General features: G+C 39.5%; 4 protein-coding genes across 11 annotated transcripts; 2 read left to right on the forward strand and 2 right to left on the reverse strand.

The window, feature by feature from the left end:
* Window positions 1-74: 74 nt before the first annotated feature.
* On the reverse strand, window positions 75-14585 carry LOC135602509 (glycerol-3-phosphate acyltransferase ATS12, chloroplastic-like). 8 transcript variants are annotated; one of them, XM_065094267.1, is made up of 15 exons: window positions 14006-14585; window positions 13218-13315; window positions 12050-12136; window positions 11847-11944; window positions 9904-9961; window positions 8854-8955; window positions 8718-8779; window positions 8504-8614; window positions 6677-6755; window positions 6246-6281; window positions 3982-4101; window positions 3795-3908; window positions 1600-1749; window positions 619-701; window positions 75-429 (listed from the first exon to the last, which is right to left on the reverse strand). In XM_065094267.1, the coding sequence occupies exons 1-13, from the start codon at window positions 14346-14348 to the stop codon at window positions 1615-1617; spliced, it is 1443 nt and encodes a 480-aa protein (XP_064950339.1). In that variant the 5' UTR covers window positions 14349-14585; the 3' UTR covers window positions 75-429; window positions 619-701; window positions 1600-1614. The 8 variants fall into 8 exon arrangements, with proteins under 8 accessions (XP_064950339.1, XP_064950338.1, XP_064950335.1 ...); XM_065094266.1 differs by having other exon boundaries at window positions 75-433; XM_065094263.1 differs by having other exon boundaries at window positions 75-541; window positions 14006-14584.
* Window positions 14586-16616: 2031 nt separating this feature from the next.
* On the forward strand, window positions 16617-18452 carry LOC135602611 (probable xyloglucan endotransglucosylase/hydrolase protein 30). Its single transcript, XM_065094271.1, has 4 exons — window positions 16617-16886; window positions 16984-17084; window positions 17311-17519; window positions 17800-18452. Exons 1-4 carry the CDS (start codon window positions 16700-16702, stop codon window positions 18320-18322), a joined length of 1020 nt encoding a protein of 339 aa, XP_064950343.1. The 5' UTR covers window positions 16617-16699; the 3' UTR covers window positions 18323-18452.
* A 243-nt stretch (window positions 18453-18695) lies between these two features.
* Window positions 18696-20381, forward strand: LOC103975920 (uncharacterized). Its single transcript, XM_009391058.3, has 3 exons — window positions 18696-18874; window positions 18963-19420; window positions 19652-20381. The coding sequence occupies exons 1-3, from the start codon at window positions 18808-18810 to the stop codon at window positions 20219-20221; spliced, it is 1095 nt and encodes a 364-aa protein (XP_009389333.2). The 5' UTR covers window positions 18696-18807; the 3' UTR covers window positions 20222-20381.
* A 2886-nt stretch (window positions 20382-23267) lies between these two features.
* Window positions 23268-24245, reverse strand: LOC103976354 (uncharacterized). The gene has a single exon (XM_009391550.3). It carries the CDS (start codon window positions 24151-24153, stop codon window positions 23452-23454), a length of 702 nt encoding a protein of 233 aa, XP_009389825.3. The 5' UTR covers window positions 24154-24245; the 3' UTR covers window positions 23268-23451.
* Between the last annotated feature and the right edge of the window lie 2994 nt (window positions 24246-27239).

Here is a 27239-nt window from a genome sequence, read left to right on the forward strand (position 1 = left end):
GTTGTGTTGACTCTTGTTCAAGACGATGATGCGAAAAAACATCAGAATAACAGATTCCGTAAGTAACAAAAGTCTGAGCTTAATAAGAAGAAATTGGATTGCAGCACCTCAATACAAGCAGCAAAAATTGCCCAGTATGATGCATGGGCAAATACAGAGTACATTTGTACAAAAGGAGCTTGACCACGATGGATTTAGTAATATGTGTCAGGTATTTGAATTGTTGTAATAGTTCATGCCTTTGAAGTTCCGAATCTCCTGACGTCTGAAACAAGAGGCATGTCTCTGCTGTAATTGTTTTCTTACAGAATAGGTTAGTGCCGAGGATAGGGTTGTTGGGAAGAAAGGGAAGCAGGGCACCAGCTAGACTTATAATGTCTTTTGTTGCTGGAGCTACCAAAAGGAGACGGCACCTCCTCTGCAGGTAACCTGACTACAATATGCATCCAAGTATGATCCGGCAGTTTGATGTAAATTGCAATCTAATAGGGAAAAGAAAAATGACCCCTTGCTCCTCGTCAATGCATCACAGCTTATTTGCCTATAGATGCAGTCCCCTTGAGTTGTTTGTGAAAGCAAGTTCATCATGAGTTAACTTGAGAACAACAAAGCCCTTACCTTTACTGCAATAGGAAAATTTGTGCTCCCATCCAAAAAGCTGTAGATGTCTGAAGCATCTCAGTATTTATGCTATCCAATAGCTTAAAAAGAAGAGATCCATCAGCAGAATTTATGCAAAAATAAAGGAGACAAACAAACGGCAAATTAACCAAAAGTGAGAAGTATAAATTAGTCCCAAACTATCGTAGACAATGAAATCAAAATGAGTTTCTAGACAAATAGGCATGTCATAATAAATACTATAAACTTAATGGAAGTTAAAAAATCAGATGCTAATTATACATGGAAGGAATAACCCTGAGGTCAATCAGAAATTTGTGACTACTTCCAGAAACTCACATCATGATTCCTTTCAGTCATACTAGGTGTAAGTTTTTGTCAAAAGAAGCTAGCCAGCAATCGGGGTCTTGTATGGGGTTTGTGATGTGCCAAGACTGTGCCAGCATATGCGGCAATGTGATTAACTTGTACCAGTCATCACAATGCCCATCTTACCATACCAACCAGCACGTATTGGTCCACCCAAGGGCTGGCATGATGCTTTTATATGAAATGTGACCCATACTATGAAAACTGATAATTAAGGAGGATAAACTTTTAACAATTTATGAAGCAGAAAGTTGTGTATCATTAACTTATGTATGAAAACTAGGATGATCAAATTGGATACCAACATGCTCACATGATTATATATCCTCTTTTCATTCATCAAGCAAGCCTCTCACAAATTCCAATTAAAGCCTGAATGTGAAAACTCCATGTATTCTTAGGATGGAAAGAACATGTAAAAATAACAGCTAAGGATTCTAATAAAATAATCAAGGCTGATAGGATGGAAAGAACATGTAAAAATAATAGCTAAGGATTCTAATAAAAATAATCAAGGCAGATAAAAAGGTTCAGTTTCTTGAAAAACATGAACTTTGAAATTTTTTAGCAATTAAAGCAAAGAAAAGAATGATTCAATAATGAGACAACCTCCAAACAATAGATTCATGACCACGGCCGTGAAAGTGAGATGATGGAGTTTGATGCATTAAGACCTTGATATCCAAATATAGCAGACTCAAGCACACTGTATTGTTCAATTACAGAACCATACAATGCCCAAACAAAAGCCTTCTTAGCCTGCAAAACAAATCTTTAAACATGGAATCCAACATAAAAAATAAAGATCAATAGATTGCTTATTTTCGATTGAGAAATTGCATTCATACAAAGGACTATTACTTTATTCTTCTTTAAAGAGATACTAGTGTTCACAGATGATAACAAGTATCTAGAATAGAAAGGATCATATACATTCTTTTAGCATGTATACATGAGAATATTGCTATATGAGAATAGATGGGATGATGTAAAACACTCTCAGGAGGACAAGAAACTTGGGCACAGCATTAAATGTATATTTGACTACCATGAAAATCTTCATATGCACTAAAAACTACTTGGGAATTAATTTATAGATCCTATTCTGCCATCTAGCTAAATCAAGTATGAACCTTTCCTTCATCAGAAGGCAAAGATCTTTATTGAATTTGTTATCTTCTTTGGTCTTACTCCTCTTTTATGGTGTTTTATCTTCGGCTCAACCTCAAGAAACTTGTATTGGACTAACTTCTTTCCACATGCCACAAATACCTCAAAAGTGGCCAGTCTGGAAACATCATTATAACCATGAATTTAAATAAGAGTCAATACCAATCATATTAAACCAGTCCAAAGCAAAACCACTAAGAGGTGTGCTGCCAGCACTGCCATAAAGAGAAACTTCAAATTCTTTTTTTCTGCAGAAGAATATATTAAATTATACCATGTCAGATGGATAATCCTTTTAAGAGCCAGCATCAGTAAACTTAATTCAGACAATATAGCCTCATCTCCCAAGTATTCAGAAATTATTTCTAGCATCCTTTTCCTGCCTCATAGATCTATAAAGTATGAAACTATGAATCTTCTATGATCTTCCTCACACCCACAGGAAACAGGATTATCTAGAATAAACTTCTTTCCAAAAGTCAAAATCAGTACCACCTTAAATGTGATCTCCATATGCCTGGAATTCTATTTTTTAACCCCAGAGAGATCCAATAGAAGGAAATGAGCACAGAAGACCATGGGAGTTGGATAAATTGTGCAGTAGAAAGAAATACGCACAGAAGTATGAGAGTTGGATTAATTGCGCAAATAGATTAATTTCCGAAAAGGAATCACAAATTTGTACCAACGAAGACTTGGTATGATCTGCAAATTCTTTTTTAGGATATCCTATGTTTGCAAGATATTGCTACTAGCATGTGTGTTGTATTATCCTATCAGAATGTGTTTTTCTCCGATGGTAAGCCATCTTTAGAAACTTCAACTAATTCTAGTAACTTTCATATAGAATTTTAATTGTCTGAAGTAAATTACAACACTACACACCATCTGAAGTTCAGAAAAACCCAGATTCTATTCCTCTGCGATGCCTCTTTTGTGAAAGCAGGAAGATCCAGGTACCTGAGTTCAAATCTTCTCAACTTTCATTACAACATGGTGTACCCAACTCTCCTCTTCTCAACTAATGTGTTCCAACTTGAAAATTGCATCTTTATATATGAGGCTGGATATGGCCAATGTGTATCCACCATCTTGCTTGTCACATGGTCTTTACTAACAGACAAGGCAAAAAGTCTGACAAGTTTGGCTGACAGTAGAATTGATCTGCTTGTAAAATTAACAAAATAACCATGATACAATCCCAAGCACCTGCACATGCTTCTTTATGACCATTTGAGTTACCACCTATTGTAGTAATTTCTTCAGATACACTTATATTTCTTAGTTCACCTTCTTCAAGACTTTCTCTTGATCCACCTCAAAGCAAATTGTCGCACATGAAGAATAATTATGTCCATACTTGCTTCCAAGAATCATGGGCTTAGTTTTATTGTTTTACACCCGAGAGCCTTTTTCCCGGACAAATCTAAATAAGGCAATCACCAATTGTAAAAGAGAAATCTACCTTGTGATTCGCTTCTACAAATTAATATATTTCTCACCAATATTATCATTAAGGGCATCAATGATTTAAATCAGACACAAGCATATCAACACAGATAATAAAAAATATAAAATTACATAACATTTGTCTCTTAAAATGTGGATGGTTAAATTAAATGTCAATAACTGACCTCTTCAGCATTCTCACAACCACTAGCAATGTCATCAAAGTTAATTTCTGGAGCCACAGATAACCCAATTCCATGAAAAGAAAATTTTCTCCTCTCACCAATTTGCTTTTCTACCTATGGAAAATATTCATATAAAAACATAATACAATGTACCAAGCCTAGACTGCAACAATTAGGTAAAGCATACCTCGGGTGGTGGAGGCATGACCTCATAACACAGCAACGCTAGGGGATACATATGCCCCATTACACCAGAATGGTCCACAAGCCTCCTCATATTGTCCACTGAAGATTCATCAAATGATGCCTGTACTCATTACTGTCAGCACAAATAGTGTAATGATAATGAAGTGAAAAAACAATCAGTTGTGAAGGAGAATGGTCTTCCAAAGTATCTCATAAATTGAGAATCATTTTAAATCGCTGGTATAGACCAAAAGAAAATGCTAAAACAAAAAATGCTTTGGTTAACCCATGATTTGAAGTTTCTGGTATACCAATCTGTACGGACTGGTATTCACTGGTCCAACAGCCAACCAATGCACACACCAGGCAATTTCATCTGGTCCAGTCCAAACCAAGTTTATCATTTGATAAGCTCACCATGCTGGAGTTACTGGGTAGTAGGTTGACCAGTACTAATGTGACCAGTAAATCTCTGTTTATTGTTTTCTCCTATTTTTACAAGCTGTTGACAGCTACATTATCTGTTTTTTATGTTTTTCTCCTTTTTTTTTCTCTTCTCCACTGCCACCTCGCTGTAACTCTGACTCTGCTTGTCCAGTTGCTACCAATTAATACCGTCCAAACAACAATTGGTAAACTATATGGTACTATCATAGAACCAATCAATCTTCAATCATTATCAGTAGTAAACTGAGATTTTAATCCTTTTCTGAAGTCATAAATCTTTTTTTTTTGTTACAAGAATCCCTTTTTACTTTGATCATGCACTCGATGAGGATTTACAATATTCAAAGTTCTTTCAAGTTTCAAGTAACTTTTCAGTCAAATTCACCAAATATAACACAATTTCCACCAGATACTTGACCCAATATCTGATTGCAACATAGCAGGCTGGCACAGGGACATATATCTTGGAACTCTATGTTGTTATTAAAATCCAATTGAAACAAAATGTTCCAGCAGAAATGTCTGGAATTAAAATCTTCAGCTACCATAAATAAAAAAAAGCTGCATTGAAGACCTTGTAGAAGATTTAGAAAGATTTAAACACGTCACTCATTAACTAAATGTCTCAGGTTTAGGCCTTAATCATGACAAAAAAAAAAGTGGAGAATTATAAAGAAAATCTTCCACCCAGTTTTATTTCCAAACAATAAAGTCCAAGCACATAAAAAACAAAGGAAAAGAGCACGAGGCACTTCCTGCTCGTTCATAAGTAGCAGGATACAGTAGAGCAGCAAAAGTTCTATTGACATAAGCATGGGAGTGAAACAACTGTAGATAGAAGCAAGGATTTAAATACTGGTAACCTAACAAACCATTATGTAACAATTACAGGGTGGTATACTGACTGTTACCACCCAACATTATTGACTACAATAGAGAGAAAAACAAAAAGAATAATATGTACCAGTATCAAGCTATAGGTATTGAGACCAATACTTGGTCGGACTGCTATTTACAACCTTGGTTAGAAGGATAGATTTAAAGGACCTGGCAGAAACAAAGTAGAAGTTGACAGAAAACATAGGAACAAAGACTAAGAGGACCTGGCAGCTCCACCCTCAAAATTTCACATAAAGCCCCTTCCTTTATTTTCCCTACCAAGCTTAAAATTTGCAATAAATAAGACTGTTGACAGACAAATAGAGTAATTAATAAGTTCGGATTAGCTATTTCATACACAAAGCCTCCATAAAGCAGAAAAAGTAAATGAAATATAAACAATTGTTGGCAAAAAATGATCATAGATATAGAAATGTTTGGCACATGCAGGATATCATGATTTTCACCCGAAATTGACCCTTCAAGTCCACCACCTCACACCACCAGCATCACATAACATTCCTACCACCAACACAACCTGCTTCAGACCCCATCTTGCCTGCGGCTCTGCACCACCATTTGCCCGACCATGGGTGCTACTTCTCACCACACAGCCTATGTTACCATTTGTGCATCTTAGCAGTGCTCACATCACCAGCAGTCCTCCATTACATCACAACACACTCCTGCTCACTGTCCAATGTCACACCATGTGTATCCACAGTGCCCCCCTCTTCCAGTCTCCTGGATTGGCATCAAGGCCAACCTCAGTAGGTCAGCCATAGATATAGTTGCCAGCACATAGTTACCCATCTGAATCATTCCCAACCCCAGCTTATAGTGTACTAAGTGTTAGCTATTTCCTTGTGCTGCTATTTGTAGGTAAATGAAACTTCTCAAATTTGATAAGGCCTCAACAAAGCTAGTCCCAGGAGGTACCACATGGTCTACACCTTGATGTCCTCTCTCTATCTCCTGCAATAGAAGATGAAGCAAGAATGCAGCCATAACTTTCAAAGAAATTGAAGATAATGTATCCATCAGATTTTCAATATAGTGTCTCCTCACATCACAGGATAGATGAATATATACAAAGAGCCACAATTGAATGGAGGTTAAAATGGTGACATCAATAACAAAAATCTGTTTTTTAAGGAAAACCAATTTAAAGTGTAGTTTAACTCTCGAGAGAGGCCTAAAATTACATCAAAGCTGATAGAAATAGGCTGAACAAGGAAAATAAAAAAATGTTTTTTTATTATGAAAAGGAAGAAATACTGTGCAGCCCATTAAAAGCTTAAAAATTATGAAAGAATAATAGAAGAATTAGATTGAAGAATTAAAGAACAATTGTGTTCAAGGGTACGTACCGGATGCCATTTCCCTGTGAGTGGATCTGGCCGGTCCCTACCACCACTTGGTGCAATCCATATTATCTGTGATCCACCCCTATATTTGATAATTTTGAGTCAACATACAGCAAGTAGAAAATCATAAGACAGTCGATTGAATTTTAAAAGATGGACATATAGAGATAAGTATGAAATGTATCTAGAAAATTTTGTCTTTTAAATAAACTAGAAGATGCTTCATGATTGAAAATTATGACTCATCTTTAGAGAAAAACTGCTTATGCAGAGCTGTCAAGAAACCATCAAACACTCAGGAGAATTCAAGAACTTTAGAGATTGCAGATATAGCCACTGTGCAAATGCACATGCAAATTCAAATACTTTTTATGGGAAATTGGTCAACAAGTAACAAAAAAAGAAAAGGAAAGAAGCATCAATATAATGGTCAAGCTAGCTTTTCGACTAGGGTCATCAGTAATGCAATAATGCATCTTCAAAGTAAGCAGCATTTACTAAAACAAACAGTTATAAGCATCAGCATCTGTAGAGTGAATGATAACTCAATGTCAATCTTGGCTTTCGAATAGAGTGCAGCTCCTTTAGCAAGGATTGTCAAAATATGCAAGTAGGCACTGTTGATGTGGTTCAGTGGTAACTGTGCTTTTTTTTAATGTTACAAATTGATTGATTGGAATGCATGGTTACCATGTAGAGCTAAGACAAATCAACCACACCTACTTTGCATGATTTTCATCTTTTATGGACTTTTCTTTTTAATATGCTCTCACTGGCTCCTTAATTATTCAATGCTATCATGAATTACCTGGAAACATTACTTGCTTCATTAATATGTATTAAATAGACATGGCTTTGTGGGCTATTTAGTTTACATGACAAGCAGCCATGACTCTAGCTTTTGTACCAAACCTACATGCTCTGCTGTGGTAGGTGCATACACAAGTTTGTTCGAGTCAATTATTTCATGTTAGCTTCCTGGTAGCTCGATACCTTTCATTAGCTTCTTGATATTTTGATGTCATATGATTGTTCTTTAATTCATTCTATTGGAATATGGTTTTGATGTAAATTAATTTTCTATTTTGGTGCTCACAAGAAATTGGATGACTTATGCATTTCTTCTAGGAACATGCGTCGAAGCCATTACTTCACATTTGGAAAGAGATATGGCATTTCCCATGGCCATAATATTGTAATTTATTATTATCTTAAAAGGAAAAAGAATTTTCTTTTTACACTTCCATCCACCCTTACGAATGAGTAATGAGCAGACAAAGCTTGCTTAATATAACAGCAAACAACCTAAACTAGCTTTATCTGAACCAACCATACATGGATCAGGTAGAACCTCTGCCAAAGAATCTGTATGTATACTTTTCAAAATCAGCTTATTTCCATATGAACTGCCAATTCCAAATCCAAGCCACTGGCCGAATCAGTCAAAACCAGACAGAAATTGGTCAAAATAGGATGAAAAACATCATTTATAAAATCAGCCAAATTTGACAATCTGATGCCAATACCTGCAAATTCTACCTTCGAATGTAAACCTTGTGTCAGATTTCGACCAAGATGTTAAGATGGGAAAAGAGAGGAGGAAAGATAGAAGAGGTGGAAGAATGATGTAAGAATCTCAGAAACACTGTGTGATCAGATGTAAGTAACTCTTTTGGAGCTAATACTTAGCTGTGGAAGAAAAATGCCCAATAAACCTAAAAGTTCAAAATTTGAAAAATAAAAATAATATGTGAAATCTGAAAGCGTTTGTTACCTGAGACATAAAGTTATACACCACTTTTTTTAAAGAGTATAAGAATGTGAGCACACCTTAAAAGCAAAGCCATCTCCTTGAGGCTTCGAGTATTTGCTCTCCTTTTCATTTCAACGAGCTCAGGAACATCATGCATGTGCTTCTTTGAGTACACACAAATAAGATTTCTGGCAGACAAGAGTGCATTTCAATAATTACAAGAACCTCATGTTAGCTGAAATATTTTATTACAATTATTTAGTGTGTTGGACTAAAAGAAATGACAAGAACCTTCCCATGCTGAAGGGCTTGGAAAGTGGGTCGGTAATAACCCTGTCTCCTGCCACAAAAACCTGAGGTATAAAACATGACACTTAAATACCACTAAAATGCTTACAGCAGAAAATGAGACTACTACTAGCCTGACCAGTTTTTCAGCAAGATATGGATTTGTTCTTTCAAGCAATAATGCGATCAGTGGTGGATCTGCTTCTGTCTGATGATTGGAGAACAAAACAATGTTATGGCCCTACACAAGAAAACAATGTTATGAGTTACGACAAAATATCAAGATATATATCAGAATTAGAAGTAAAAGCATGAATAGCTTAAGGATGTGACACAGAAGTACCATTCATATTCTAACTAGGAGAACAATAAAAAAAAATTAAATAAGCTCTTCATTGTCGTCTTTGAGATCAGAGTCAATGGGTACTCTCCAGACCAGTCATTCAATCCTAGCCACACTGTTGGAACGTGGGCACAGTGGAGGATACTTATTGTTAAGATTGCTAGGAATATATAACATTCAACAGTATACTGAAAAAGATAATGTATTCTTAGGGCAATTATCTCCTAACCTGACTGAAAAACTGATAGAAACATAGATATTATGGATGTTGGTTCTAACAGAGCTAATTGCCAGCAAAAGACATACAAATTGATCTCAATTAACGGTTGTTACAGGATAAAATTAACAAAAGACAGTGACATGCCAATTTTAATAGACTTAATTGTTGACCTTAATATAAAAAAACACAGCATCAATTTCGCTAGTTTACTGCAGCTCCGACGAATGATATGGCAATGTGATTGAGCATGTACTTAACATAGAAAATCTCGATACAACCTTTGCTATAAATGCCAAGTAACCAAACCTATTTCCATGTTAATTTGCAATCATATCTTATACGAAAAGGAATAATCCAAATTCCTAAGCTATTGAAAATAGAAGAAAGATAACCTCCCAATAAATATAGGTTCAATGAAGTGACAAACGGCCGGAGCACCTTCTAATTCATCTTCTTTTTTAATGCAAATATTAACTGATAACCAAAGCTTACATGATTTTGTCATTGCATATAATAAAACAAATAAAATCAAAATATTTATTCTACTAAATAGACGATCAGCTTCAGCAATTAAACAACAAAACTTTATTATTAACAGTAATAAATTATCAATGGTACTGAGGCACCTGCTTAAGCTTCTTTTCCATGTCAAAGAAAAGGGAGAGGTTGCCAATATATGATTTCCTGAGGATAAACGAAAAAACTTCATTAGTATATTGAAGAAAATACATTTTCACAACCAGAATTTGATCCACAATTTGAATGCTTGTTTTATGCAATTCTCATGTCTCCTATGATGCATGCCATATATGCTGTGACAAAACAACTATCATATTTGGAACTTAAAGCTGTATAACTGGCAATCTCATCAGTTTCATTCAAATTGTTCAAAATGAATGGCAACAGAAAGAATATGATAATCGTTGCTCGGATGGTCAAACATCAAATGCTATGTTAATCTCTGAACCAAGGTTTTTAATTTCGAATAATACCACCAGGTATGGGCGGTACGTACCAGTTCGATAGCATACCGGTACGTGGACCGGCCGCTATCGGACGGAATGCTCAATATCGCCCCGTATCGGACGATACAGCGGTATATCGGACAGAAGAGCAATCATTGAACTTAAACAATACCGGGTAGATATTTCAATTTTTACAAAAGAGCAATCTGTAACGGACTGAAATACGAACATTGCACAAGACTATTCCTCAAAGTCCGAAAAAGATATGTGATACTATTCTTACCTAATTTACATTGGTTTTGCTAAACTTATACTATTACTATATTTATTTCTAACTTAAAACCCTATCCTAATTTTTTTTTCAGGTATTTTCGGAGGATTTTATGCCTAAATTGGGTATATTGCTTGGTACACAGTACTGTATCGTACCGAGCGAAGCTCGAAACTCTAGTACAGTACAAAATTTCAATCCTTGCTCTAAACAATATTTGGAAACATAATGAAACAAAAAGGAGTATTTCTTATTTTATTTGAAATCATTAGTTTGACACTGCAATTGCCCAGCACAAGTGTCCTTGCCAAGTCAGTTTCAGGCAAGAAATGGACCTGCTGATAGAAGTAGAAGACCAATGTCATTGAGGAGATTCAACCATGTTGGTTGCTCAGTTTAGGGACATGCAATTAACCAAGAAAAAAAACCTCAATGAGTGTCACTGGGTAAAAAATAGCAAACTGCCATACTTGTTCAAGTTGCAGCAGAGACATTGCACTTGTCATCACCGTTAGAAAAAAAAACTATCAGATCAAGAACCACACACTTGTCCTTAAACATTGTTCTATGTTGCTTCAGAAACGGAAACAGCATAATCACATATGGCATTCTCACGCTGAGGAGATAAGATTGTTCCTTTTGGCGTTCGAGGAGCAAGCCTTGACACAATAATAATCTCTTTTGAAACCTGTGAGACCAGAATTGAAGTCCCAAAAACAACCTCCTCACTTACAAAAGGCAGTGCTCATAATCTCATACATTAACCATCTTTAGATCTTGCATTGTCGAAAGCCTCATGCACAAAGGCCATTTTTTTCTTTTGGCATTGAGGTACTTAAAAATCCTTAACACTTAAAGACAGTTGCATCCTTTACTCCCCACAAGAAAAATAAGATTTCAATCTTCATTTTCTTAACTAAGGTCAAGTTAACTTTCATGGAAAAAGCAAGCTAATACAAATATGTGCATCTTGCACAACACTTGAATCATTACAGAATTGGCTAAAGAATCAAGATGACAATAGTGGAATATCATGAATGAGAACATAAAAAAACTGAAAACAAAATTGATCACCATGAAGTATTAATGCCACAATATACTAAAAATAAAGACTGATAAAACTTATCTAGAATATGTGCACAGTGATTTAGATGCTAAAATTAACATTTAGCAACCATATCCAACCACATATACAATCATGATAGAAAAACAATTAGTGACTAATCAATCAATTACAACTTAGTGAACTAAAAGGCAGCTGCTGATCCCAATCAGGATGTAACACATCAAATGAGAAACGGATAGGCCAAAGGAACCACAAATATTGAACTACCTGAAATCTACCAACGGATGGAAGTAATTTTGACCAAACATATAGTAGTCAAAAGGCTCTCGTACTGCCTTATGATAAGGTGAAAAGTTAAAGGGATTCTGCAAGAGATACAAAGAGTCATTATTACCAAAATCTTCATTTAGAACAGTGACAACATACACCAGGTTAAACAATTTGATATTGCTAAAGTTGAATGTGAAAACCTCAACATCCAAGAGAATACGATCAAATGCAACAGCCATATTTGACAGTATGATCTCGCTTGCACTAGAATCTCCGCTTTGCATGACCTGACAAGTTTCAAAGATAAAGATTTTCATTAAATTACCTTTTTGAACAAAAAGATGGGAATGCATCAATGAAGAAGATGGAAAATAGAACAAATTCTTCCAGTACACAGCAAAAGAATTGAGAAAAACAGTCATCCACTCATCTAAATAACTTACTTAGAAATGATTCCATATTAATATTAAAAACCATCTCATACCATACATTTGATAACAATTTTGACCTCAAAAATAGGGCAGGCAAATATTTTTTCTGTGAGAACTAAAATACTGAAAGGCCCAAATGCAAACATAGGCCTAACTAGTTGAGCTTATTTTGGGGAGAATCTACAATAGGAGACAGAAACAAATGCTGCCTAGAACCAGAAACTGCTAGGATAGTTATTACCGTAAGAAGCAAAGTGACCTCCAAAAGGATTAGTGGCAGTCGAATATTGGAAAGAAAGGAACGGTAGAAAGATCAAAAGGATATTCTGACAACATGCCTTATCAAGTAGTTGATAAGCTCATCTGCAGTATATCTCCTCCTGAATCAGGCTAGTGTACGGTCTAGTTCTCCATTATCCTGATATTTACCATCCGATCCAAACCAATCCAGACAATTTTTCAAACCCTGGTATCGATTATCAATTGATACTAACTGTTCAATCAGGTATCGGTATCAAAACATAAAGCTTGATTATGGTACATTAAGTGCATTTTTATTTTTTATATTTTATTCAAAGATATCAACCAATACATATCGGTATACCACCCGACATGATTCCAAAATAGAAAGATGCCTCCCTTGATAGGGATTGGACTAAAAAAATTCAAGGTCTTGTAATTTCACTTTGAATGTGACATAACCAGGCCATTCATCTTTTGCATCAACCAAAATATAATGCAATAAAATAAAATATAGTTGCCTGTAATAACTAATGAACAAGCCTTATAGTGCAACTAACAGCTGAAATGATAGAACACAAGAAAATGTCAAGAGTTTAAGAAAGCAACTTACTCATTGTGCCACCTAACTAAACATAAAACGATAATTATATGAAATCCATGCATGAGGAGTATCTGCATTTTGGGCTGGACTTACAGCATTGCGGTAGTTGTAAAATAGCTCCTCTAGTCTGGTAGCAATATCTGAAGAAAGCTTTCCAGCTTCAACTTTCTTCCTTATGCAAGAAAGCAGCTCTAAGGATAAAAAGATAAATGGAATAAATAGTTTTAAAAAAATCACGTGGTCGTTTTCAGTGGACTAAAACTATTTCCAAGAGGCTTAAGTCCAAAAAATTTTCAACATGCCTGTAATTTATAAAAATAATTGAAGACTTCTGCTAGGCAGGGACAACTATTAGCTGAATTTGAACAAGCTTCTATCATGCAAATATTTTCAACATGTCAATGATTTACAAAACAATGTCACAAACAATTTATGTGACATTATGGCAGCTTAGTGATAATAGTTAAACCAGAAATATTTTAGTTGATGAGAAATTTGACAGTATCCAAGATCATAAATTTATGATGCTATGAATCACGTTCCACAGACTGCTCATCGCCTAAAGCACACTGGAGAGGTAAAGAGGTGCTTAACTAAATCTGGCTTTGGAAGTTTATGATGTCATGCAGACCAACCATCATGAAAGCGTAGCATGGATGACGCAACATGCCAACTTGTGCAAACCAATTCAAGGGTCGGATGTAATTTCAGCATTTGAAATAGCACACAGAGTAACAATTGTCTTCGCATAAACAACACACATTTCAAAATTATAGCATTCCAAAATACCACCAAAATTTTCAAATCTTCTCAAACGCAATTGAATGCCGTTCATCGAATTAAACACGAATTCGAACAAAAATTTAGTAACACGACCGCACCTTCTTCGTTCCGCCTAAGAAAACACCTGGAATGCCCGACCTCCACCTCCGCCCCCATATCCGAGGCAAGAACCGCTCTCCTCGTCACGCTCCTCCAACCCCTCCCAACGGGGTCCACCACCGCCCGAGCCTTCGAACCGCAGACCCAGCGCGGGCGCTGCCCCAGCCTCCACGGAATCAAACAATTTAACGAAATGCCGCCACCTGAACTCGAAGCACCAAAAGCCCCACGAGTCGTTGGAACCCTACGCGCTCCAGCGAACGAGCCAGAAGTCCGAGGAGGGGCAGCAAGCGTCATCTGGTTCGGCGACCAAGAAGTCGAAGAAGCGACCGAAGAACTCATCGACGGCCCAGAAGATGGAATCCCGCCTCAAGAAATGTCTCGAGAAAGCCCTAGAATGGCTTCGGGACCTCCCTCGAGCTCCGAGCCGATCTCTCCTCTCTTTGTGTTGGCAAGGTGGGATGCAGCGGAGATGGAGGTGGGGGACGGAGAGCATGTATATGGCGCGGCTATCGAGTGTTCATTGGTTGAAGAAGGGGTTCGATTCCCTGGTGGATATTTAAAATAAAATAAACTCGAAAAATAGAGGAAGAAGAAGAAGAAAATATACATTATATATAATATTGTTTTAATTTGTGAAAGGAAGGAACGAGAGGCAGCCGATGAGGCGAGGAAAATAAAAATAAAATAGAGGAAAATACTTTTGCGGTTTATCAGTTGGAAGTGCACGCGCTTGGTGTGGATGCCACGCGGGCTAACGGACGCGGATCCCTGGTAGATACAGATGACCATGGTTAAAGGCGCACGTGGCACGTGCGAGCTGAAGCAGTACACGAAAGTTGTTGCAGCACAGCATCCGGCGACGTGGGGAAATAGGAGGGGTCCTATCTGGCGTGACACGTGGTGGTCAAACAGCCACCGACACAGGGTGGATAACCTCGAGGAATTCGATGCTCTCGACTGTCTGATGAGGATCTTTGCTGATGCATGTTGACGGTAGAAGAGAAGTTTCCGAGTTGATGTAGCACGTAAGTGCCGAGTTCGTCTCAAGTCCTCGTGTCGAAATATATTGTGTTTGCACGCCAAATTAAAGATCAGATCATAGGTGGAATTGAGCGTGATCCCAAGAGCTGGTCCTGCTACTCGAGGGAATCAAACCAGCAGCAGAAAGAGTACAAACCGATAGCTCCATCGACTCCTTCACCAAAGAAAACCAATTTTCTTGGACCGAGCAACTGTGCCTTACCTTAAGCTGATTAAGAAAAAGAAAGCCGCTAGCTACAGCCAGACCGACCGGGAGAAAGAAGGTTTTCTCGAGTCATCAAACAACAACTCGGGACCCCTTCGGTATCGTATGCATTCGACAAGCTAGCTTGCTACAGCTCGGACTGCATCCTCCATGTACGTCGTATCCAAGCTTGTGTGTTATGCCGAATTGGAGGCTTCCCCGCTGCTTTGCATGCGGACAGCTCCTCTCGAGCTACCATTCTTTACGGCCACCTGTATATGTTAATTTTTCTGAGTTCCAATAATAATAACGATGGCAATTACGATAACAAAGTCTCCGTCTCCGTAGGTAGGACGTCGATGTGTCGACGTCCATTCCATCCACGTGGATCTCCATTCCTATCGGCGCAAGACAAGTGTCATATGCCACTTTGGTCAACTCTTCTTAGGAAAGAGAGGGACGTGGAATCTCCGGTGACACAGGTCGGTGGCGCGTCACCATCCCGGCATCCAGCTTCCTCGTCGCCCGCTTACGCTTCTGCTTATCTCCGAAGAAAACAATAATAATAATTTATACAAGCACGAAAGGAAAAGTTAATTTGCATCAAGCATATGAAATTATATATTCTGGCGTTATCTCATGAGGACCGAATAGAACAGAATAAGTTGCCGTAGCCATGAGAACGATGAGCTACTGAACGGATGGTAGGACATTATGTTGGCGTAGTAGGAGAAACAAACTTCTATTTCTTCATTGACAAGGTCCCTTAATAATTTTCACACATTCGTCCGTATCATTGATCGAGTTGGCGTGATAAAATGGTTGACCCAAAAAGATGATCATGCATACGTATATATATGTATATAAATATATGAGGATTACTTTTTGATAAATATATACCACGATGGAGTAGGTCGAAGTCTTTTTCCTCACGAGTAAAGACTGTGACTAGCCAACAAAGTCGCACCAAAAGTTCCCACGCCTTTCTGGTGAATTCATTTTCTAGATGCATAAAGAAGAGGTCCAACCAACCCAACTGCGTCCCACCACGTCATGGGAAGACTAGCCTATTCAAACCCAATCTCGTTCTTCAGCTTTCTTCGATGATGGCTTAATGCAGATTTGAACTGAACCAAATTAAAACCACTGTAGTCCTTACGAGGGAGAGCGTTGGAGTCGATTGTACGCAGTCGTTGGGTGACTTGAACCGATGTATGCTTGCTAACTGGCAATGCGGTCATTTAGTGAGAGAAGAAACGCAAAATATTTGGACAATTACAAACATTTGGTGGCCAAGAATCTGGTCCCCATCTTCCATACAGTAATTTAACTATCCAATCAAAGCTAATGATCATATAAAAACCTTGTCTCCCTCCTTTATAAGTGATGAAGAGGAAGCACAAAAAGGGGTGAGAGAGAAGAAGAGAACAAAAGGATCGTAGGAAACTAGAGGAGATATACCGTCATGGCGGCAACTCCGAGGAGTATGCCGACGGCGTTCATCTTCCTCCTGTGTATCACCACTGCGGCGGTGGGCTTCGACGTGCCATCCTTAACCTTCAGCGAGGGCTTCTCCCATCTCTTCGGCAACGACAACCTCATCCGCTCCGCCGACGGCCGGAGTGCCCGTCTCAGCCTCAACCGCTACTCCGGTAACCCTCAGCCCCGTCACCCTCTCGCCTCGCTGTGGCCTTCATCCTTGTCTTTCTGCGTTGAGCGTATCTGCATATGCATACATGTGTCAGCCAGGCTCGGGCTTTATCTCTTCGGACCTGTATGATCACGGATTTTTCAGCGCGTCCATTAAGTTGCCATCGGATTACACCGCCGGCGTCGTCGTCGCCTTCTATGTGAGTCAACGGCGTTGAATTCTTCTGTTTGCTTCAGCTTTGTCTTGCTGTCGTTTTTGTTCACCGTAGCATATCGCACGCTTCTCTTCCAAAACTCTTCCTATTCATGTAATGTGATGAAGCGCTGCATCTAGTCAAATGTGATGGCTTGAACGTTTGGCAATTGGAATGGGTCTCCTGCATGGTGAGTGTTGGTAAGCTCTGTGGCTCCCGATTGATGTTGCAGACTTCCAATGGAGATATTCATCCCTGGACGCATGATGAGCTGGACTTCGAGTTCTTGGGCAACGTAAGAGAGAAAGACTGGAGGATCCAGACCAATGTGTTTGGGAATGGGAGCAACACCCGAGGCCGGGAGGAGCGCTACCTCGTCCCTTTCGATCCCACCCAGGAAGCGCACCGCTACTCCATCTTGTGGACCCCTGACACCATCATGTATGTAATTTACTTCCCTGCCTCCCTCCTCTTATCCATCTACTGGTTGATCAATTCGGACCATCAAACCACTATATTCCTTCGCGATGATTCCAGTCCTCGCTGTTATCTGATGACATCCGAATTATAAGTTAATCTATATCTTTATGGCTGCTTCATTCTTGAGCTCTCGGTTCTTGCGAGGATGAATGCGTTTGACCATGCAACTCTTACGTCTACGCTTAGTCAATCGGCATGCATGCAATTGAAGTGATCGTTGCTTCCTCCCTGCTTCGTGCAGATTCTACATCGACGACATCCCCATCAGGGAAGTTGTCCGGACGGACGACATGGGTGGCGAGTTCCCGGCGAAGCCCATGTCGGTGTACGCCACCATCTGGGACGGCTCCGCCTGGGCCACCTCCTACGGCAGGATCAAGATCGACTACAAGTACGAGCCATACGTCGCCCACTTTTCCGATCTCGCCCTCCTCGGCTGCCGCGTCGACCCCATCCAACAGGTGGACTCCGCCGACCGTTGCGCGGAGGCCGTCGAGGAGCTCATGTCCGCCGACTACGCCATCCTCACCCCCATGAAGCGTGCCGCCATGCGCCGGTTCCGCGAGCGCTACATGATCTACTCCTTCTGCTACGACCAGCATCGGTACGGGAACGTCACCTTCCCCGACTGCGACTACGTCTCCTCGGAGCACACCAGGTTCGGGGAATGGGGAGACAACAAGATTCCGCCCAAGGAGGTGCGCGGGTCGAAGCGGCGGAGCCTGAAGACGAGCGCCGTGGAGGACGTTCGACCACCGGAGTAGATTTGATCTTCTTGTTCATATGCAGTACATGCCTTCGATCTCCACACGATCTTTAGATAGAATTGTGTTAATTCTTTGGGTTCGGTGGCAAAGTTAGATGAAACATTGTAATCAAAGTGGGTTGGTGTTTGATCCTTTGTCAAAATCATGGGGTTGGTTGGCGCTACAAAGAAAAGGCAGTATTCGTTATTGGGCCAGAAAAGAAAGAATCCAGCCAACGATCCATGTCCCAGCCCAACCCATCCCAGCCATTACTTCCAACGGCTAGTTTTTACCAAATAAAGAAAGGGTTTACTTCTTCTGGCGTCGTTCTACAACGGTCATATTGCCGTTGCATTCCTCCCAATTCGAATCCTTTAAAAGCACTGCTCCTCTACTTCCCCACACACACCCCTCACTCATCTCTCTCATCTCCGCAAGATCCGCAAGAGGAACCTGTAGTAGTCGTTGTTGTGTCCGGTGGTGTGCTATTCTTCTTCTTGGCAATGGAAACTCCATCCTCCACGAGAAGGGTCACAAGATCTCAGGCCGCCGCCGCAGCCGCCAACTCCCGTGAGCAAACTCCACCTCTCTCTATCTATGTATCAACGAATAAGGAGATATGTAGTTCCTGTTACTTAGAAAATTCTAGACCGCACAGAGAAGAGCAAGCATGAGGAGTGGCACCCGAGACCAAGAAACGGAGGGGATCGCGCAGCGCTTCTTGACATCACCAATGACTCGCCCGTGGTAGGGCTCGCGACCGGGTGCTTCCTGGTCGAGAAGACGCCCTCCTCGTCGGCGGTCAAGAGCCGGGTCATAGCCAGGAGGACCCCCGGGTCGGGCGAGGAGGTGCTCCGGGGCCAGGTGCGGACGCTGCTGCAGAAGGTTGAGGAAGACACAGAACTCGTGAATAAGCTTCCTTTTGGACATCCGCCACCACCACCCCCGCAGCGCTTCCCTTCCCTCCTGGGACTCTCAAGATCTCCGATTCATCTTCTCGCCCCGACGCCAGCCAATACGCCACAAATCCCCAACATGAACTGCTCGAAAGAAGGCTATACTTCGACGGGGTTTGCATCACCCTGTGTTGTGCCTGTAGAAGACGACCATCCGAAGGTACTATAAGAAATCCTGTAAGATTATGGATTCCCACTTTGATTAGAGTTCCTTGTGCTATCATTTCTAATGTTGCCCAGTTAATCATTTACCAATTCTATATTTGTCGATAGAACTCACGATTTCTGATCTGTCCATGTTCGTGTCTTTACTTGTCATCATCGATTTCTTCATGAGAGGCGACGCTCTGGGGTAAATTTACTTACGTTGTTTGGGCTCCAATTCGTTCAGGTTGTGGCAGCACTCAATCGAGAGGAAGCCCACCCTCAAGAATGCCTGATCAACCGGGCACTGATGTTCGACTCGCCTGAGAAATCAGACATGTCAGACATCTCGACGATCTCTTCGTCGCTGACATTCCAATGCAGCAGCCAAAGCAGTCGCCAGGAGGCGTCTCCCGACGATGATGACAACTCCATCTGGTCCGTTCAGGTTCATGCGAGTGCCAACTCCGACCGCGACCACCACGAGCTGCTTGAAGAAGAAGAAGAAGAAGAAGAAGGCATCGATTCCAAAGTAACGGAAGCAGCAGAAGAAGAAGAGGAAGAGGGCGAAGCAAACGACGAAGAGTTGCTGGGCGACTTGTGCGAAGGTATGAAGAAGATGTCGATGCTGGATGACGAGCCAAGGTTGCTCGAGTTCACAGGGAAGCACACGAGATTCATCTACAACAGCGACGATGAGATGGAAGGAGAAGAGGAAGCGATGGGTGGAGCGGCGGTGTCACCGAGCGTGTTGGTGTTGAAGGGCCTCCCTGCGCCGCAGGGGAAGCACCTGCGGTTCAAGGAGGAAGACGACTAAGGGCAGTGCTGCCGTTGCATTTTGGTTGTCTTTCTGTGACACCATTTTTCTGTCTGTTTCTCTACGATGTCACCATCTTCATCTTCTTTTCTGTCATGAAAAATCTGGATGGAGAACGATGTCATATTTTCTGAATAAATCAACTCAGAATTTGCAAGAACTACCGTTTCTTCTTCTTCTTTTTTTCTTTTGGATTATTTACTGCCATTATGCTCATCATGTTTTCATCATGCAAGTTCGGAACCGACAGTGGCACGATGGATTCCAGATCTGATTTTTGATCCAATTTTTGGGTGGCAACACAAGCCGACTCCGGCAGGCTACATATCTGGATTTCAAGTAATCGCATCAACTCCGATAGGCAACACAAACCGAGATTGACTCACCTTTAATATCTATCTATCACTATCCTTATCTTTCACGACCATTTTCTCGATGAATCCGATAACATTGTTATCGGATTCATCGAGAAAATGGTTGATAGATAGATATTAAAACTTTGTTGTTATCACTATTGATGGTAAAACTTCGATCCTTGATCTTACCCCTTTTTATTGTGCCCACTACATCCACACGATCATCAACTTCCAGGGGCATTTTCTATAGTACCACTTTGAGAACCGCAAACTTTGACTCACCTCTAACATCTATGTCTCTTTCTTGACTCTCTTTCTTAATTACACTAGATCTTCTTCATATAAATTTTTCAGCTTCTTAACCATCGAGGATCGCATCATCTGCACGGGTGACGACCTAATCCTTTGCCCAATGTTGACAATGGCACGATGGATTCCAGATCTGATTTTTGATCCAATTTTTTGGTGGCAACACAAGCCGACTCCGGCAGGCTACATATCTGGACTTCAAGTAATCGCATCCCCGACTCCAGCAGACAACACAAATCGAGATTGACTCACCTCTAACATCTATCTATCACTATCCTTATCTTTCGCGACCATCTATATTTTCTCGATGACTCCAATAACTTTGTTGTGATCACTATTGATGGTGAAACTTCGATCCTTGATCTCACTCCTCTTTATTGTGCCCACCACATCTACAAGATCGTCAGCTTTGAGGGGTATTTTCGATAGTACCACTTCAAGAACCGCGAAATGTGACTCACCTCTAACATCTATGTCTCTTTCTTGACTCTCTTTCTTAATTACACTAGATCTTATTCACATAAATTCTCAGCTTCTTAACCATCGAGGATCGCATCCTCTGAACTGGTGATGACCTAATCCTCTGCCCAATGTTGACGCCCTATGAAAAATCATTATTATCGAGATAGTGTCAATGCTAGAGAACCAATTCTCCCATATGCAAATGAATAACCACTTCCTTTGACTCCACTACTATTACTATATGATTGATCCCTACTTGACGTCCTCTCTAAACAGCATGGGAAATACCATAATATCATCTCTGACTAACAAGACATAGTGACGGTAGAGTTGAAGCGAATTTTTTTTAAATATTTTATTAAAGTATTTATTGATTTTAACCTTTTTATTAGTAAAATTAATTTTTATCCCTATCCTATATATGAAAACATTTGTTGTATCTTTCATCGGTAAAATCGATGATATAAAAAAAATAGAATTAAATATTTTACTTTATAATTATAAAAATACTGATATAATTTTTTTAATTAAAAATAAAAAATATTAAATATAATTAAATATAAAGAATAACATGTAATTAGTCGCAGAGTTTTTTTTATCTTGTTTTATAATAAATAATAATAAACGGGAAGATCCTTTTCGGTGCCCTGCCGTACACCCACAGCTGTTGTCACCTCACGCTCTGCCCGCCGCAACACACGCACAACAACAAGACAGATGGGTCACCCGCCTCCCTTCCTCCCATCCTCGTCTTCCGCCTCTGCTTCTCCGAACCCTATCGGACCCTACCGCCTTCTCTCCCTCCGGCCCAATACCCTCGCCCTTCCCTCACGCTCCTCCTCTGCCGCCTCAATAATCCGTATATCTTCCTTCTCGGCCGCCTCCGTCCCAGGCGAAGGCCGTGACCCGAGAATCTCCGATGAGTGGGGGGAGAAGCCCGAGCCAGAGGCCGATCCGCCGTCGGCACCTGATCCCCCTATAGACGAGGACGAATGGGGCAACTAACCGGGAGACGCGGCGAGCATCACCAACGAGTGGGGAGAAAAAGCGGAGCCGGAAGTCGAGGCGTCATCGCAGGCGGATCCTCCCAAGGATGAAGACGAATGGGGTGAGGGCCGGGGGGAGCGGAATATCTGTCAAGGAACGGAACCCCGGTGCCGTCCGATGATAAGCTTGAGGAGTTGAAGCGGTGCCTAGTGGACTCGTTGTATGCGACGGAGTTGGGGCTGAGATCGTCGGTTCAAGAAGATAGGGCCGAGATCCTGGAGCTGATCAACCAACTGGAGGCGTCGAATCCTACTCCGGCACCGACCGAGGCGCCGGAGCTTCTCGATGGAAATTGGATCCTACTGTGAGTTGTTCGGATTTCTGACCTTTGTTCTCCTGTTCCGAGATTCAGATTCCTGGCATTCTGTGGTTTGTGAGTACGTACAAAATAAGTTTTACATTGAAATCGTGCTCCAAATATCAAATTTTAATAACGAATCCTTGGTATCCTAACTAACTCCATTGCAACATCCTGTAAACTCGTCTCATCACCAACAGTATGATCATGCATGCATGGGGCATTCTACTGATTTGACCCGTGTGATGTGTGTGATTCGCACAAATATTGATTGGATTGGCTTTGTAAAGCGTGCACTTACCTTCTATAATCTTATAATTATAGAAGGGCAGAGGGGTGAGCCTTCGATCGTCATCAGACACCTTCCAACCATCCCGGTCAATAATCAACGGACGCGTGCAAGAGGGAAGAGACGACATCATCACGTGTATCAGCAGAACCCACCCCTACACGTGCGACGCGCCAATCCCCCCTTTCTCCGTCTCTTCGCATGCCCCGAGTCCCCATGTCTATCTTCACAAGCTGACTGTCCGATCGGCATCAGACGGGCACAGCTCGTTCGATGCACGATAACGAGCAAACAAAATATACAATGAATGATAAAAAGTATTTTTCCGAAGCAATCCAGACTCATTTTATCTCCCCAACGTGTGTTGGAATTCGGAGATTTCAGATTTATGGAGTGATTGTTAGTTGCTTAATAATTACGACAGTAGTCGCGAAGATACCGACAAGGGGCGAAAAATCGTCCATTCTTCTCACCCGCGCCACAGCGGCGACCGCTCCTGCACCACCTTCGTCGTCCGCTCCTGCACCACCTTCGTCGTCGATTTCCGGTGCCGGAATGCCTTGATCGGGTTCCGGAAGTGCCACCTCCACCCTTTCCCCCTTCCCCCATACTCCCCACTGCCTGCGTCTTGCGAGCGTCCCGCCGCCACCGACCTCGATCTGCACAGCTTCCCGTCCGCCGGTTCTTCCCTCGCCGAAACCCTCGAGAATGCCCGTAGTAGCGCCGACCGCTTGCCTCCTCCCGGCCTTGGCAGCGGCGCCACGTCGCTGACGGAAGAGGCCACGGATCTGGACCTGAGAAACTGTAAGGCGACCGATCGGGACCGCCGGAAGGCCGGTTCGCTCTCGATGAGTTGCGACACGGGTCCCACCGCCCCGACCCCCGCGCCGTCGCCTCCTCGTCCTCTGGATCTGGAGGGCTCGGTGGAGGAGAGGGAGGAGAAGGACGAGGGGGAGAAGGAGGAGGGGAAGCAGCGGCAGGGGCGGACGTTGGCGCAATCCGGGCAGAGGCGGAGGAGACGGTCACGTAAACAGTCGGGGCATACGCCGTCGCAGGGCTGGGAGGGATGTTTCCAGCACTTCCAGCCGGTGGTCTCGTCCTCCCCCACTCCATTAACATCATTTGAAAAATTGACAGCTACTGAATGATGAGAAGGCTGACTTTGATTCATAATGTATGAAACTTTCGAGTCATGATTTATTCGAGTGCGTTGGTCAGTAGGATCATTTGGAAACTTACTGATAGGATCACTAGTTTTTTGAATTTGCTTCATTCGCTTCATTACACCTGTAATAAATAAAATATAATTATCAAAATCAATCACGATCCAAACATCCATAGATTCTAAATCATGTTCATATCATAAAAAGATGCCATATTTTATTTAATATCATAATATTTTTTTTTCACAAATACATCTAGAATCAAATAAATAAATATTATTTTATTAATATACATAACTTATAAATGTTTATTATAACTTAATTATTTATCAAATCATAAATAAAAAATTAATTCTAAGCATTATTAAGAAAATATAATGATGATAATTCAAAAATAAATTTAATTGATTTTAGTTAGAGGTAGAGGAAGATATGCTCTTCATTCGAATTCAATCGAATGTTACTAAGAGTCTTCTCCGAAAATCAAAAATAAAAAAAATAAAAAAAAAATAAGTCAATTGTAAAATAAATATTTGACCAAAAATCAATCATCCACTAATTTATATTAGACATTGAAAGAAGCACTCCCTTAATATCGGATAAAAAGATAGTTTATCCTACAAATGAAGACAAACTAATATTGCACTCATAATAGCGGATGAAGTTATATTCCTCATCCGTCAAAGTAGGAATATGTTTCTTCCAATAACGAATGGTGGAAGCGTTCATCGTCTCGATAGGAAAATAATATTATCTTATATTGATCATATCTATATCGAGAAAAAAAAAATATATCAAAATATTTCTTTCAAACATCATTGATGTCAAATAATATCAATTAACTCTCAATTGATTTGAATCTTAGTTCAATCGATCAAATTAGATTCAATTTAACTAAAGCATAGCTAAATCGATCTCTAATCATTATTTAATTAGTATTGAATTATCATAGATTAGTATAATTTGGGTTAGATTGGGTTCAATCTAGGTTAAACATATTTAAATAAGTTAAACCAATTTGAAATTACCCTAAATCGATTTAAACTGATCAAATTTAGTTTGGTCCTTGGAGCACAAATCAAACGAAATAAGGCTAATGAGCTATATTATATAGTATTAAGCTAGGTTAGGCTAGCCTAGGTCATGTATGCATGCACCACAGTAGATTAGGTTAACTTATGGAATGGTTATGTGCATTATATATAATTGCTTATGATGAACTCGATTAAGCAAGAATATGGGTTAGAGCCTGACTTGCGAGTTATGATTAGCCTATTGACAAAGCCTAGCCTATGGGTTGTGACCTGATTTATAGGTTGGGCCTTGCGTGCTAGGTTTGACCTATTGATTAGACTTAGCCTATGGCCTGTGACTTGATCTATTAGTTGGGCTTAGCCTATAGGCTATAGTTTGACCTACGAGTTAGGCTTGGTCAACTGGCTGATTTCAACATAAATTTTAACCAATTCTTTTAATTTCGAATTACGACATAAAACTATAATCAAATATTTATTCATTAACAATAAGTTATTAAAACATAAAGAATAATAATAAATTAAAAAGAAAACTACAAATATTATGCATTCAATATAAAATTTAAAAAATACATATGATAGAAATAATTTTAATATATTTTAAACCTTAAAAGTATAAGAGAAGATTTTAGAAACTTCATATAATATGTCTTGATCTAATAATAAGATTTTTGATATTTAAAGGAATAAAAAGAATATTTTAGAAGTGTATATAATATATTTTGATTCAAGAATAAGATTTTAAATATTTAAAGGAATACAAAATATTTTTCAAGAAAATCAAGAGAACATACCTCTCCGTAGTACGATGCAACTCCTCGTTCCTCTTGTTGCTAAGATTGATTTAATAAGAAACGAATGAGAGGAATCCCTCCTCTTAAATAGGAGGAGATGAGCCCTCCAAGAATTTTTTTTTATTTTTATATTTATTTAATATTTAATATTTATTTAATTTACTAACAAAAAATGATATCATTTTATTTGGAATGTTAGATAACTATTTCCTAAATTTCATTAGTAATAAAGAAAATAAAAAAAATCATACCTAAATTTGGGAGTTAATTATATAATTTTTCTTTTAAAGAAAATTTGGTTCTCAAATTTAGCTTACCTAAAAAAAAGGGTAATAATATTGCTCTCTCATAATTTTTTATTTTTCCCAAGTATAGAGATGTCAAATAAATTATGTAAAATCTCAACCTTTTATAAAATCTCAAAGGCCAATGAATCTAAGGGCTAATTTCCTGCTTTGGCTAAACCTCATAACTTTTTTGGTTGGCGACACATTAAAAAAAAAAATATGATCACTAACTTTGAACTCCAAATCTCTTTGTCTTAAATTTGTAGACTTCCCCAAAATTTAGAGGTAAACATTGGATCTCTATCTAGGAAAATACTAACTAGCACTTTATGATACCGAATAATCTCCTTAATGTATAAGCTTGTTAGTTTATCTAATGAATATTTCTTATTAACATGGAGGAAGTGTGCAAATTTAATAAGTCTGACAACTACTACATAAATTTTATCATATCCTTTCGTATATTTAGGGAGTCTTATCATAAAATTTATTATGATCTTCTTTCACTATCATTTAGAAATTAGAATCCGTTGCAATCTTCTTATAGGTACTTGATATTCTATCTTCACTTGCTACTAGATTAGACATTCAAGGACAAACTCTACTAATCTTTCTTTGTACCATGCCATCAATAGTCTTGGAGCAAATCCTGATACATTTTGATAGTCCCAAGATAAATATTAAATTTTAATCTATGGGCTTTGTCTAATAATTATATTTTTACAAAATAACTTTCGAGAATATAAAGTTAAAGTGAAATCTAATAAAATCATCTTTGACTTAGAGGAATTCAAGTATAGATCTCCTAAGCTATTGTATGAAGATATACATATTCCTTTTGATTTTCTTTAATCCTTTTTATAAAAAAAATAATTATGTCATCAAGCATGCTAGAAAATATTTATTTGTCCCAGATAAAAATTCAAATTTCATATCTACTAATGTTGTCATCATAGAATTATTTTAAAAATTCATATAG

Source organism: Musa acuminata, chromosome BXJ1-2, assembly GCF_036884655.1.
Source record: "Musa acuminata AAA Group cultivar baxijiao chromosome BXJ1-2, Cavendish_Baxijiao_AAA, whole genome shotgun sequence".
NCBI classification, from domain to species: Eukaryota; Viridiplantae; Streptophyta; class Magnoliopsida; order Zingiberales; family Musaceae; genus Musa; species Musa acuminata.

Excerpts from the sequence above, each read along its gene's own strand:
- LOC103975920 (XM_009391058.3), top strand. The coding sequence starts at position 18,808 with ATGGAAACTCCATCCTCCACGAGAAGGGTCACAAGATCTCAGGCCGCC. Across the intron at positions 18,875-18,962 it reads CGCCGCAGCCGCCAACTCCC|AGAAGAGCAAGCATGAGGAG; the intron begins GTGAGCAAACTC and ends TAGACCGCACAG. Across the intron at positions 19,421-19,651 it reads TAGAAGACGACCATCCGAAG|GTTGTGGCAGCACTCAATCG; the intron begins GTACTATAAGAA and ends CAATTCGTTCAG.
- LOC135602611 (XM_065094271.1), top strand. The coding sequence starts at position 16,700 with ATGGCGGCAACTCCGAGGAGTATGCCGACGGCGTTCATCTTCCTCCTG. Across the intron at positions 16,887-16,983 it reads CAGCCTCAACCGCTACTCCG|GCTCGGGCTTTATCTCTTCG; the intron begins GTAACCCTCAGC and ends TGTGTCAGCCAG. Across the intron at positions 17,520-17,799 it reads TGGACCCCTGACACCATCAT|ATTCTACATCGACGACATCC; the intron begins GTATGTAATTTA and ends TGCTTCGTGCAG.
- LOC135602509 (XM_065094267.1), bottom strand. The coding sequence starts at position 14,348 with ATGAGTTCTTCGGTCGCTTCTTCGACTTCTTGGTCGCCGAACCAGATG. Across the intron at positions 12,137-13,217 it reads TTTACAACTACCGCAATGCT|GTCATGCAAAGCGGAGATTC; the intron begins GTAAGTCCAGCC and ends GAAACTTGTCAG. Across the intron at positions 8,615-8,717 it reads AAGCCCTTCAGCATGGGAAG|AAATCTTATTTGTGTGTACT; the intron begins GTTCTTGTCATT and ends CTTGTCTGCCAG.
- LOC103976354 (XM_009391550.3), bottom strand. The coding sequence starts at position 24,153 with ATGAATCAAAGTCAGCCTTCTCATCATTCAGTAGCTGTCAATTTTTCA.